The sequence below is a fragment of the Mycteria americana genome, chromosome 1 (assembly GCF_035582795.1).
Source record: "Mycteria americana isolate JAX WOST 10 ecotype Jacksonville Zoo and Gardens chromosome 1, USCA_MyAme_1.0, whole genome shotgun sequence".
Classification (NCBI taxonomy): domain Eukaryota; kingdom Metazoa; phylum Chordata; class Aves; order Ciconiiformes; family Ciconiidae; genus Mycteria; species Mycteria americana.
The window spans coordinates 215,894,910-215,909,438 of record NC_134365.1 but is presented as its reverse complement, the minus strand read 5'-3'; the positions used below and the strand labels follow the sequence as shown (position 1 = coordinate 215,909,438).

General features: G+C 38.5%; 1 protein-coding gene across 5 annotated transcripts in view; it reads left to right on the top strand.

Annotated features, from left to right (window-relative positions):
* The window catches only part of LOC142404407 (disks large homolog 1-like), a 63,230-nt gene that overhangs the window by 13,800 nt on the left and 34,901 nt on the right, over positions 1-14,529 (top strand). For all 5 annotated transcript variants that reach the window (XR_012773849.1, XM_075491190.1, XM_075491189.1 and 2 more), the window contains one exon: positions 4,820-4,951. Coding sequence is in view for 4 of the 5 variants with exons in the window: in XM_075491190.1 (XP_075347305.1) it covers positions 4,820-4,951 (132 nt within the window). In the remaining variant the exon portion in view is untranslated. The remainder of the gene's footprint in view (positions 1-4,819; positions 4,952-14,529) is intronic.

Below are 14,529 nucleotides of genomic sequence, written 5' to 3'. Positions count from 1 at the left end.
TGCAAGTGGCATCCACATCTTGGATATGGATCCTGAGAAGTAGCTAAGGTAGAATTGATTTTGACATCATTTTCTCAAAGTAGATGGTAAAACAAAGTAATTGCAGAATTTCCTTTCTTGCTTTTAAATATGTGTAATTGTGACATTTAGTCTTTCATATGTTTAGCTTACATTTTAAGGACAATGCTTTCGGAAACAATTGTTTATTGGTGAGAAGTTCAGGTCTCCTGATATATAATACACATTACTCTGTACCTGCTTGTATGTATGGCTTCATTTCTTGTTGACAGTATCCCTGGAAAACTTTTTCTCTGTAAGTTATACTGAAGCTACGTTTTGATAAAATATAACTTGGGTTGTATTAACAATGCATTTTCTATGTAATTTTATTACTTGTTTCATCAGATGTATAAGCATTGCCCCAACAGATTTTTTGGCTCTATAGTATAACTGTCTACTTATGGAGCTTTAAAAATCTACATTATGTAAAAGTGTGTCTATAAAGTGTGAGGACTATAAAGTGTGGATTATTCTCTAATGATTCCATCTAGAATAATAACTCAAAGGAAAGGATTTGCCTTTTTTTCATTCTTATATAGATCAACACATTACATTAGGCAGAGACTCATTCTGTAGAAGACAAATTAAATCATTTCGTGTGTGATAAAACTTTAGATTGTTTGAGGGAGGAAAAAGTTTTCCAAAGAAATTCAGTAAGCAAAGTTACTGATCTACAATTTTCTTTCAGTATCACATATTTCTGATTTGCTGTATTGTAACAATTGCCCATTCCCTGATCAGTAACATAAACCACAAACAATTATGAACCGGTTAAAAAATTATGGAGTGATAAAGCAATAAAATCTACAGAATTGTTAGTTAGCTTGGGTTAATTGATAATCTCTTGGACAAGATACCATAGGACCATAAACTCTGTTTTGTCTTTAAATAAATTTTTCTCATTATTGTATTAAGATGTTTTGAGTATGATTTATTTAAACAAAACAGTAATGCAGATACTGTCTGGAATATATGTGAGTTTTTGTAGGACTGTGTCTTCTGAATGGTTCTTGTCAAAGTCATCTTTCAAAGCCAATAGGATCAATTTAAAAATAGTGTCATAATATGCAAAGAAACGGTAAGAAAAACTAGAACTACATCCAGTAGACCCCATGGGGCACAGGTGATACTGACTTTTCCGTGGTCTTTTGTTAGCAGACAAAGAACCTACTCAGGATCAACATGGAGGCCCACAACTTGGAATATTAAATTGTCTGTTCAGTAGATTTGTGGTCTTGCTTGAATTTGGTTTTGGTGTAGGCACTGAAGAATAGTGGTACTATAGAACAAAGATTTCTTGGTTGCATTTATGATACACTCTGACTGTAAGGTACAGGACTTATTTTGGCTGCTAAATATGAATTGCGTGCTCCAGTGGATATTGTCATCCCATACATACAGTGATCCAGTCCTTCATGAAAACCACTAGTCTGCCATTCTTCTTGATGAGAAGAATGTGTGGGAATTCAGCTTCGGAAACTTTGGTTGTATTTGGGTGGCAAGGAATATGGTTCCTATTTGACTATTGTGCTGTAGTCCAGGCAGTCAGTTCTTGCAGCCGAATATTATTTAAACTTTGTAGCTGTCAGACAGCCCCAAAAGGCAAAGTACTGGATGTCCTCATCTGCTTTGGGTATAACTGGGAGTTGAAGATGGTTATCATCTTGGAGGGAGTACTTCGTATTCTTTAGACATACCATATTATTGTATTATTCATATAGCTGTTTGATTGTTATGCAGAGGTATGGATGTTGTGTGGCAGTGCTGAACAGGATTATGCCCCATCATGCTGAATACTCTACAAATCCATATGAAGATCCGGTCCCGAGTAATTTATAATCAGTCAAGTTCAATAAAAAGGCTGAAAGTTGCTTTTTGAAAGCCTAATCTAGTGCCAAAATAACTGGATATTCAAAGAGTCTCCATAAGCCCCTTGGTTTTTCAGGAGTGCTCCAGTAGCAGTGGTGACACAGCCCTCTTCCTGACATGCTAAAATTCTCTTGGTCAAGATGTGTTTCCAGTTGATACCAGAATATCAATGGTGGCTGTCAGCAAAACCAGGGCATCCCAGGGGTGACTGGATCTCCCAGCACGTGCAACACATCACAGGTTATTTGGAATACTAGAAATACTGCTACCAAGTGCAATTGTGCGGGGAAAAGCTGCAACTCCATGCAAAAGCTTAGGGAGGGAGTGAAAATTAATGTGTCCCATTAAAGCTAGAGAGGAAAATTAGGGAGGAAGATAATTACTTGATCTGGGATTTAGCCAGGATTTAGAGTTAACACTGGAACTGTGCTCTGTTGCTGGTTGTTCAGTTTGTAGAGTGTAGGATTTGGTTTGGGGTCAACCGAAGTAGGCTTTCTTCATCCTGATGAACGGAAAGACAATAATTTAAGTGAAAATAAAAGCTCTGCTCATACCCCCAAAGGTTGCTACATTTTGTAGCTGTTTTTTAAAATAAGAACCATAGACTTTAGGGAAGGAATGATTAATGAAGGAGGGGATGTGAGCATGCTTCACCAAGTGACTTAAGAAAGAAGGAGTGGTAGAGTGCCTCTTGGGTGGAGCCCAAAGGGAGGCAGGCATTCAAATCCCATTTTCCTGGTTTCTCAGACAGTCCACTCCTGAAAAGTGTCCTCAGTACCAGGTACTTTGCAGTGGTTTTCCACCACTCTCTGCTGCTTCAGTTTAATATAAAGAATCATATAGTCATTGCATATGCCTGTCTGTACTGGGGGGAAGGTGAATGCCTGATTCCATCCCATGCTTTAAGCTATTAATTATTTTGTGGAAGGAAACCAGAACTCTCAGTATATAGACGAAAGCACAGGCATCACAGGCGAGTCAGACACAGTCATGAGGTCAGTGAAAGGTATGATGTGATTGGCTTTTTCAACGCAGAAGAAGCTGAGCTCACGTCGCACGTTCTGTATTTCCAACCGTTTATTGGGAATACCCCAACCATATCCCACTTGGATCCAGAACTTTGTTTCGAGGCTGTGCTTTTGGTTTGGGTGATCTGTGGTGGGAGCCCAGCCCAGGTGTTGTGACCTGGCCTTTAAAAGAGCTGATCTCTCTCTCTGTAGGTTGTAAGTGGGTCCTAAGCGCACTACTGGCTTTAGGTGAAAACAGGCAATTGCCTAACCCTTAACCTGCCCCAGGGACAGCTCTCATAGAAAGAAGGGCTTCCTCCTGGAGACCCCCTCAAGGTGGAATTGCAGCAGAGAACTGTGAGCTCCTTCATTGTATAAATGTCTACACAGCTATGAAATGCTCCCTAGTCTTCATATATATGTGATATATACATATATTTTTATATATGTGTGTGCATATATATACACATTTAAATACCATTCCTTTTTATTCATTATGGTTTTCATTTCTCTGATAAAATGCTTGTGACCAGCCAGAATTTCTGTGAGGAGAAAGAAAAGAAATTGCATCTTCTCAAACATTAATCATTGATTAAATATTTCCCCTTTTTAATTTGAGAATGTTATCAACTTGCAGAATACAAGTTGTGTCTCTGCGCCTACTGTGAGCTCATCTAATTGTCACACCACAAGGCCCACCCTACAGGGATCAAGTTCAAGACCCTTGGATGAACAAAGATGATTAATTTTTATATAGTGAAAAAGAAGTTTTCTTTCAGTTATTTAGAAAAAAGAATGATAAAAGCAGTCTGTTTTGCCTTTCCAAGCCTTTTTACAATACTTCATTGAGTTTAATCTAACTAAAGAGTCTGAACCTCTCCTGGTAATGACGCTTGCATTGAACTCTACTGTAAGAGATCGAGGTTGAGACACTTGTTTCACTATAATTATTAGTTTGTATTTTTTTTTACTGTTTGGTAATCTTATTGCAAACTTGGTGGCAATATAATTACAAAAGTGTGTGCAGATATCTCAGTGTCATATACGTATGCGTGTGGACATTTATGTGAGCTAGTTCGGATGGGGAGAAGGAAAGATGAAGGCTGATTCTCCATTTTCCTTTGTTTTCTTATATGTAAGATGGTGATGTTTGGATTTCATACAATTTTATATGTCACTCATGCTCTTGGCAAATGACTACACAAAGATAATAGCAGTAGAAGAAACAGAGAGCTCTTTTTCTCTGGACTCTTACAGAAAGGCTGGATTGCTACATTTGAGCCAACACATGAATGGAAGTCTGCTCTTAAAGTCTCATTTTTACCAACGAGGTAGATAGCAATTTTATGTAGTGAGAGAACAGAAAAAAACCCAACCACCCTCTTGGACACCTGCCTTTCACATACACATTTGCTATTCAGAGAACAGAGAACTGAGTGCTGTACATGCCAAGCAAACACTTTTATGTCTTCTCTGGATATGTTTTAAGGCCAGTTTTCCTGCACGGGTATCCATAATGGTTATTGTCTATAATTTTGTAGCTTCTGCAAATTGTAATTTGGTCCAAACCCCATAGCTTCCAGCTGGTTTGGGATAAATGAAAGTTGAACACTTGTTGTAGAAGCCATTCAAAAGATCATTTTCCCTTTGCAGGGAGATCTCAGACACACAGTAATCTTCCTTTCTTTGGTATTGGGTTAATCTCTCCATTTTGCCTATGTTGCTCACGGCATACTGCTAACAACAGAATGCAACAACATTTGTTGTAAATGTTCCTTACATGTGTGAACAATACCTTTAGGAATGTGGAGTTAATATTTGAGCATTTAAATACTTTCCAAAGCCAATAAAAGACCTTTTTTTTTGTTCTTGTTCATTTTCAGATACTGACCGAGCTTTAGTGCTGCTGGAAGAATATTGTAAAAAGCTAAGGAAACCAGAAGAGCAACAACTGAAAAAAGCCATCAGAAAGGTGATGGGCATCTTTAAGAGCAGCTTGTTTCAGGCACTTCTAGGTAGGTACTAAAATTTAATGCTAGATGTATGCTCTTGAAGGCCAGAGCTAGGCCAGACCTAGTAACTTTTTTTATTGGTCACTATTTAATTTGTGTTTACAATGGAACAGCACGTTGAGATGATCCTTCGACGTTCTCTGTGGGGAAACTCATTGTCCTGATATTTCAAAGGTATTTTCTTATTTATAGTGAAAAAAAGAGTAACAAAAAACTCATGCAAGATGAGGCATTGAATGCTTATTCCTAAACCTTGCTGCTTTCCTTTGTTTAATGGAAGGTACTGAACCAGAGTAGGATATAACTGTTTATGCAAAGTTGAAGATGAAGCCATTTCCACGCAGGTAAATGGCCAAAGTTTCATTGATTTCACTGGCACCAAGTAGCGTCTAAAATCTTTGTGTCTTTCGCATTATGTTTTTGTGAAAAGTGTCAGCCAAAGAAACTCAGAAATGAGTCAAGAAAAATGCTCAAGGACACAGTGAAACTTTGGCAGAATGTTCCCATCCATGCGATGTCGCAGTGTTCAAATAGACGTGCTGGCGGATTGCTCAGTCTTTCTTCCATTTACTTGAAGGTCCCCGTTTCACCTTGTAAATGATGGTATTTGTCAAAATCGAGCACTTAGTGTTTTGGAGCTTTATATAAAATAACCTCCATAAGTTATTATATATAATGTTTTCAAGGTCATTTCAAGGTGTGCTGTAACATCTCCGTTGTCCCTTGTGCCACTCCTGTGCTGCCAGTCATGGGAAGTGGTGACAGTAACTGTGCATCACCCTTGCTCTACCTCCCTCTGCCCTCTTGCTCACATTGCTTTGGGCCCTTGGTGTTTTATTCCTTCACAAACATCTGTACATTTTGTGCAGAACTAGTCTGGAGGGCACATTTCTTAACACAAACGATGTTTGTGGAAGCACACGTACCTTCAAGTCATGGTTGTTTGAAGCCAGAGTACCAATTGTGCTCATTGGTACCGAGCTACAATCAGTAGCAGCTAGGGAAGAATTTTGATTATATATCATAAAAGTAGAAGCACATCAATACTGCACTATTACTGTGAAGACGATGGAGGTCCAGGAAGAGTTTCAGTAATTTCTGTTGCATTTATGAAAAATGTATGTTACCAGTCTCTTAACATTTCCTGCAAATGGAAGTAATTTGTGTCAATGCTATTTTACTTGTAATTTCCCTCAGCTTCTTTAAAGTGATTAGCTTTATTTTATAAACCCTACATAATTTTTAATTGCTGTGTATTCTTTAAAAAAGGAAATAGATTCATAATTGAATGGTATTTACCAAATAGTTATAAATAGATTTGAACTAAAGAATGAAAAAAGATAGGACGTTTCTGTTATTTTTATGAAGATAACTGTGGATACAGAAGTATGTGCTGAAGAAATACATAAGTCACAGAAGTGACATTAGCTGTACATTTACTTCTGCAGTACTTTGAAGTAATCCTTCAAAGTGTTCTAACAACATGTGTGCTTCGTGTGTGGCTACACTGCAGTATTTGTTGATGTATTACATATGCCAGAAATGAAAAAGTGATTATAGCTACATTAAAGTTGAATCCAAAGAATAAATGAAATCTTGTGATTGCCACGATAACAGATTGAGGAGTGTGGTGTGCTGGAAGTTAGATAGCATTTTAATTTGTAGGCCTTTGGATGTCTGTTTCTTGTTCTTAATGCTTCTTTTTATAAAAGAGATTTGGGAATCACAAGACATGTTTAAAGTCTCTCATTATTACATTTGGTTTTCTATTTGGTTGGTCTAGGTTCTGGAATAATACAAAAGAGTGACCTCTCATTAGTATTTTAAGTGTGGTAGATGATGTTATTACACAATCAATAATAAGGGCCTTGCATAATCAGTATTTCAAAAAACCCCACTTCCAAGACATCTGTTTTAGCTTCCCGTCATAGTTTCTTCCATTCACCTATAAATCAGACCGCCATAGAAAGCAATACGTAAGGCAGAGTTTCTGGGCTCTTTTAAAGTTCTGTACTGCTAATGTCCCTTTGTCTTTTATATTTGCAGAATGCCTAATGGTCTTGAAAGCATCCATTTTTGAGTGCCAAATCTTAATTAGACTTAATTTTGAGTCCGAGTGTTCATCACTTCCAAAACTTGATCTCCTTTACAACTGTCAAACACTGGTTTTATTCAGAATTGATTGACCTTTTGAATATTTAGGCTGTAACTACTAATGAAAAATGTGATTTTTGTACAGAATCATTAACCTGGATGCAGAAGTGCACGTTCCTACCAGGCATAAAGTTAACATAATTTTATGTGCCAAATTCAGTTTTTTGTAGGTCCTACAGCTTCAGTAGAATTTCATTCCTTTATGAATACATTCAGCTGTTGTAACCATCCCTGTCCTTTAAGTGTGTGTTCAATTCTCGTTAACTTCCAAAATGCTTTAAAAATCTGTAGGATTTCTTTAAATTGAGTATATCTTGAACTGATGAAGAAGAATAAATATAGTTAGAGGCACTTTTCAAATCTGAGCACCTAAGTTTAAGTGTTGTCTAGTTCCTTTTGTTCTCAAATTTATGCTTGTGTGATTGTGGTTCAACCAGCTGTGTTTGAACTTGGGCTCTCAATGCACGCGTGATTGTTTTTATCTTCAATGTGTTTCATAAATACTAACTATTGACTACTGAACAAGGGAGTAACATGAGAAAAATGAGGATTCAATAGTTTTCATATATATATATTCTACACATGCAAGGAGTGACTACAAATATTGAAGTAAAAGATCTGTAAGTGATTTACAGAAGGATTATTGATGGATTGTCCTTTTACATTTTAATTTGGGTTCAAAAGCATCTCCTTCTCCCTTCGGGCTGTTCTTGTTGCTGGACTTGTTGCTAGAGTCGCTGTGTTCAGTTACAGCTGAGTGAGTTAGTTGCTAAGAGGCACATTTTCAAAGCGACGCGTGGAGCTGCTGTCTCTGGAGTCCCATTGCACTTCAGTGGCCCAAACACAATGCTTTGAAAATCCAGCCCTGAGAGGAGGGAGGTGGAGAAACTCTTCAGAAGGAGCGTGCAAGGGGAAGAACTCATATTTAGATATTGACATTACTCTTCAGTTAATTCCAAGTTATTTTCACCAAAAGGATTGTACCAATCCTTCTACGCGCGGTGAGGAGTTATGGTGCTGTTGTTATTACGAGCTCGTAAGGATTTTTGCTTTTTGTAGGGTCATCCGTAGCTGGATGATATTAAAATCACAGGGTCCTCTCAAATTGTAGCACATGTTGTTGTGACATGAGTGTTTATTTTTTTAAAACCCTGCAAGGAAGAGGAAATGAAACCTGCGGAAATCCAAATGCCTCGTTTGTTGGGATTGTCTCGTAATGGGGCGTCTTGGAGGCATTGTGCAGAGATAAAGAAGGAAAACTATGAAAGAGAGTAATAACAGTCATCTGGATATGTCAAAACAACCAAACATTTGTTTTGCAGTTCTTTATGAAACTTAATCAGTTTTTGTAATACAATACATAGTTTAGTACAATTTATTTCTAAAAACCTCTGTTATATATTTGTCTAGCCTTCATTTCATTAAGAAAAGTGCATGATTTTACAGCTTAGAAGGCTGTTCTGCGGAATGAGAAGGGATGAGAGAGGTTTATGTCAGGGTTGCTTTTTTTTTTTTTGGTAGATACATCTCTATAAAACATCATTTTGTTTCTAGCAGGAATTAAAGTGCCACAAATAGCTGTAATCATCTTATGCAGTATTAGGTAAAAACTAATCTCAATAGGTTTTTCTAAAATTCGGATAAATCCAGTCTGCGGTGGATGACGTATTTCCTGAGGACTTTGAAACCATGTCTTATGTTTTTTTCTCATGCTTGTGTGACTTGGCCTGAATTTTAAAATGGCATATTTTCAACTAATATCTGCATCACCTTCTTCTTTTTTTTTTTTTTATGGTATTGTACCATTACTGCAAAATGTGGATGTTATAAAACCGCCTGTCTTAAAAATTGCTGTAGTAAACATCACTGTAAGGATTACAGAATTTACTGGTCATCTGTGCCACAACCTGTATTTAGAGACTTAGGATATAGTTTTGTGGTTTTAGTAAGAGGGATTTTTTAGACTCTTTACCTCATTCAGCTCACTTTTAAATAAGCCCTGTTATAACAATCCATTTTAAAAGAGTGATGATGTCTTTTAAACCAAGTCAAAAAGGAAGTCAGGTTATTCTTCTGCAATCACATATTACTTTTCTATTAAAAGTCTGTATAAATTAAGTGGCAGTATAACTCAATAGTGTTATATTAGTATCCAAACTTCCAGGAATCTAGTTACATTTTCCATGTTACTGGAGTGCTATAGGACAGATAGGGTATATAAGGAGGACTGAAAATATAGCCATTTAACAGAGCCAAAGCAAGTCCCCCTTTGCTTTAATTATTTTAGGATGTACAGATCTATTAACAAATAGAAGAGCCATTGAAAAATTCAAACATTCAGTTTAGTAAGCATGAAGCAAGTCAAGATCTTGGTTTCCTATGGATGTCTTTGATAGGCTTTGGTGTCTACAAAGCTGTGAGCTGTGACTGAAACTCCCCTGCACTTAGGGCAATGGTTAAATTTCAGGATAGTTTAGATATGAAAGAAACCACAGAGGAGCCTATCATAGGAGTAATGATGGGATGTTGAAACATGCCCCTGTCACAAAAGGAAAACGCTAAGAATGAAAAATGGGAAAGATTTTGATAGATGTAGCCATGCATGTCAACTAAGAATAATGATAAAAAAGTGCCCCCATTTGTAGGCTTTAATCCTGAGAAGAATAATTATGCCGTTGACCATATAGAGAGAAGAATGTAGAGGCTATTAATGGAAAGACAAGGAATTTGTTTAGGCATGTTGTGTTAAAGGAGAAACCCTTTAAATGGCGACAGAAGGAAATTTGAGACTAGAGGGATGGAGGTGGGTCAGGACTGGGGGATAGATGTGTGAACAGCAGAATAAACGGTGAGAAAAGCAGGAGACCCGCAACACAGTCCTGGGCTGGAGATGGAGCCTGCACCAAAGTAGGTGTTGAAGAACAATTATAGATGTCAGAGGAAAAGTCAGGATCGTGCAACACCTCAAAAATCCAGTGCTAGTCATGCACGGTAGTGCTGGCCCTCAGAGTTAAAAAGCTTATGAGACTTGCACAAAAGGCATCAAAATAATCTATAAAATAGCTCAGGTTGTTATTGTCTGCTTCTATGATCTGCCTTTAAGAAACACTGCAGTGATATTTTCAGGCTTTACTCCACAACCACCAAGACCTCTTTTCTACTTCTTCCTTCAAGCGAACGTGAGATTTGACATTCATGGGACCACAGAAAACAAGGCGATGCCAGCTTGCACAAGGCTCCTGATAAAGCTGCTAGAGCTGAGGGTATCAAAATGGGGAACATGATTGACAATCACTTTTCTAAGGCGGTGGTGGCCCTTGCTAGTACCAATCTTTCTCAATCCACAGGAGGAAGCATGTTTCAGACTGGATGTTTTAGACTGGATATTAGGAAATTTTTCTTCACCGAGAGGGTTATCAAGCATTGGAACAGGCTGCCCAGGGAAGTGGTTGAGTCGCCATCCCTGGAGGTATTTAAAGGACGTTTGGATGAGGTGCTTAGGGACATGGTGTAGTGGTGGTTTTGGCAGTGTTAGGTTTATGGTTGGACTCGATGATCTTAAAGGTCTTTTCCAACCTATATGATTCTGTGATTCTGTGATTCAGCACTTAGTGCCGTGTCTGTTTCAGGGACCGAAAGGACATTAAATGGATTGCTGTTCTGGGAAACTTTTGAATAGGAAAGCACAGACGGGTGTTATCTATTCATACTTGCCACGCTCACTCTCGGTAGGTGTATTTAGCCCGTTTACGTGTTCGGCGCGCTTAGCTACTTACAGTGCTCCTCGGTGTAAGGTCACTGATCTCGTATGTCATTGTTCTCCAGACTTAATCTCAGTGAGCTGGTTTCTGGTCATGTCAGGCTATTTCACCTCCTGTAACAACACTGACTTCCTCAGGAGTTAATCCCGTGCAGCCAAGCCTGCGTCTGGCCCAGGGACATTAGGCAATCCTCTCGCCGAGGGCCCGAGTCCAGCATTCACAAAGTCAATAGAAAAAACTCCCATTGACTTCGCTTGCCTTGGGTCATGCGTTGGAGTGATTCGTCCAGAGATTTATATTCAGACCGTCCCTGACTGAGAAATAAAGTTTCTTCTGTAGCTGTATCTAAAAATATTGAAACCCTCTCCGACTATTACAAATGTCGAGGAGCAAAAGAAATGTGCAAATACCCTTCAGTGCTCTGTCACATTTGAGAAGCACTCAAATGACATCTCTGACAATGGGGAAGCCTGTTATTACTCCGCAGAGTCCTACTTTCCCAAACTGGCATCTTTCTTTGTTGCGGCATAAATTACAGCAGAACTGAAATTTAAATTCAAGGGCAGCTTTTGTTTTGCCTGAAGACAGCTGCAGCTGCTTTTATTCTTGAAGTCCAATTCTCTTAGTAAGCAAATTTGTGCTTTCTCTCAAAAGAGCTAAAGGTAGCAGTGCTAGATCTTCGGGATGGTTTGAAGCCATCTGATCTTTTTTTTTTTTTTACGAGCTGGGGGCTGGACTGCAGCCAGCTCGAGGAACTAACCCTCGCGGTTCTCCAGCAAAAGTCTGGTTCCACAGGGTGAACCAGTTGTTCCAAAAAATGGCAGATCTAATGTGACTGGATTCCTGTGGATTTTGGCCCGCTGCTATTTTTACTCCCATGACGGTGCAATTTCCCCTACAGTATCTTCATTTCTCTCCGGCTCTTCTAACTCTCCCCACCCCATGGTACCTGCAGATCCTTTGGAGGAGGTGAGGCTTCTTCACTTCTATCAAGTTGCATTGACATGGGGCAGAGGGTTCAAAGTTAGCCAGTGAGAGCTGGCAGACGGATGCACATGCAGGAAAAAGACAGACAGACATCACATTACTATAGGGAAATCAGGCTGAAGATATCCAGAGAGGGGTGTTTCACTGAGGTCTGAAATGTCACCCGGTCTTTCTTAGTTGTGTCTGTGATGGAGGAGCTGAAATATTTCTATATCTCCAAAAATCTCAGAATTGATTTTGCCTTTGGGACTTATTGGCTAACCTTACTGGTTAGAGATGAGAAGCAAACAGAGCCAGGGCATGGTGCTCCCCGTTCTTGCTGGCCAGCCTGGAGATGTGAGTAGCCCTCCCGCAACAACTTCTTAGTATTAATTTGGTTATTTTCCACCTTGAGAGAAGGTGGGTATGCGAAAATGTGGGAATCTTGTGTGGGTACCCCAATTTGGTTTTTGTTTGAAAGAATTTAAACATTAAAAACTTGTGAATTACCAGAAAAGACCTCAACCCAAGAGCAAAGCTCTGATAGCTCTTACATTTGTGGGAGTTTTGATTGGGATCTCATCCATGCTGTTGTCCTTTTCCTTAAAGAATTGCACAAAAACGCTGGCTATGAATGCTGATGGACTCTGAAAAATTCAGAATCCCAGCCCAGGTCTGTATGTGGATTCTCAGCCTATCTGTGTACAAGAAGAAACCGATTACAGCACTGATACAACCTAGGTAATACATAATCACTTGTAATCCTAATGCAACCCTCTGCTCGTGTTTTGCTGCCTTTTAACCACCGAATGATAGCATTTACATCTCAGACAAGGAATTCAGAAGCTTTGTGAACTTTTCTCATTCGAAATGCAAAAGCTGTACATTGGAAATAAACCATTTTTAAGATGAGCTTTTAATATAAGCAGTGTGATAATTGTTGAGCTTGTTAGTTTTCAATATCCAGCAAGGAATAAAAGCGTTTTTTGTTCCTGTAGTGTTTTTTTTTTAAAGTGTGTCTTGGCCATATGGCTTCCATGTATAATTAGAATTAATAAAATGCAGTTGCAGCAGCTGTTGCTCTGTGGCTGCCGTCCCAGTGTGAAGCTTTGCTTTCTCTTTGCATTAAATAGGGATAGCCCTCTATTATTGGTTTGTGATGAGAACTAGAGACAAATTATTAAGAGATACATTTAGATAATCTGGTTTTATTTTGAATAATGTATTCTTTTTCAAACTGAGGGAATATAAAAGAACAATGAGACAGATGATTTTTTTTGGCATTAAATAAAGAAAGACTGGATTTATATCTTGCTAATGTAGTTTGTACATCTACTAATAAAATGGAAGAAAATAATCTGGAGCAAGCTGTTCCATCAGTAATCCCAATGTTTATTTTTGTCTCTAAAATAGCAGAGCTGTTCTCCCTCTTGAATGTTTTGGTCTGCGGAGTCATTTTAGGCTAGACTGTGATGTGATTTTTGTGTAGTGAATATAACTTTTTAAGGAACTGCATGGTAATTTGGAAATCACAGAAACATTTTAGCCTTGAAGAGTGTTACACCTTACGGTTTTCAAAGCTGTTATAAATGAGCCAAATCTGTTGCCTGGTGCCACCCCTGTGGCTCTTCTGGAATCTCAGGACTCTTTTTCTTAACCCTGTGCTTCCAGTGTCGTGGGAGTCAGTGAAAAGCACTGATTTAAGTGATTTAAGTGCCGTTGGGATTGAGCACTGAATAGTAAGATGCATGAAAGTAAACTAGTTAATCCTACATATACATATATGTATATAGTTGTGTGTCTATATACACTTATATATAATACTTATATAAATTAATATATATATATAGTAACAGGTAACCGTGGATATCATATTTATCTGAAACTTCTCCTGTAGTTTGCTCAGGTATGATTCTGTACTTTGGAGCTCTGTTGGGTATTAAAATATGTCTTGACAAGAAATACTGCAGACCGTGTTGTTCATTCCCATCGTGTGTTTCTTCTGTCATGTGGTCAGTTTTCTGCGACTGCGTTTGGCCTCTGCCACCCTGATCTGCCACTGAGATAATTATGAGCTCTTTTCAAAGAAGACTGAATTTATGTCTTTCATTTGTTCTTCCCTGTCTCCATTTTGTCATCATAGTTGTGTGGTTTTGAATTTCTGCTGATGTAGTTGATTAAGGCACTATTGCATAAAATCCCAGGCATTAGAAATAGAAAATAGCTTTTATAATAACTATCGTTATGTTATGTTACATGGAGATGAAGCGGTATTTCAAAAAAATGTGAAAAGAACAGAATTAGGTCTGTGGTCAGAGGCAGGGCAGTGCTATAACTAAGGTAGCTGCTGCTAACTGAGTTCAACTCCTGTACATACATACAGTGCGATACTTCTTATTTATTTGACCTCGAACTGTTTTCCTTGAAAAATCCTGCTTCATTCAGTGTGCAGAAGGGGCAGGACTCAGCTCATGACCAAGAATTTAATCCATTGCTTTCCCATCGTTATTTGCTGTGTGATGAGGGGATTGTAGTTCTGTGCTACGGAAGCCCTGTGGTACTGAAGCCCTGAGAAACAGAGGTAAAATACCTCTGATTTTAGAGGCCTGATTGGAGACACTTCTGACCTGATATGTCACCACATACACCACTTTTAATGTCCGACCACAGCTCCAGCGGCAAGAAGGAGCATCACTATTC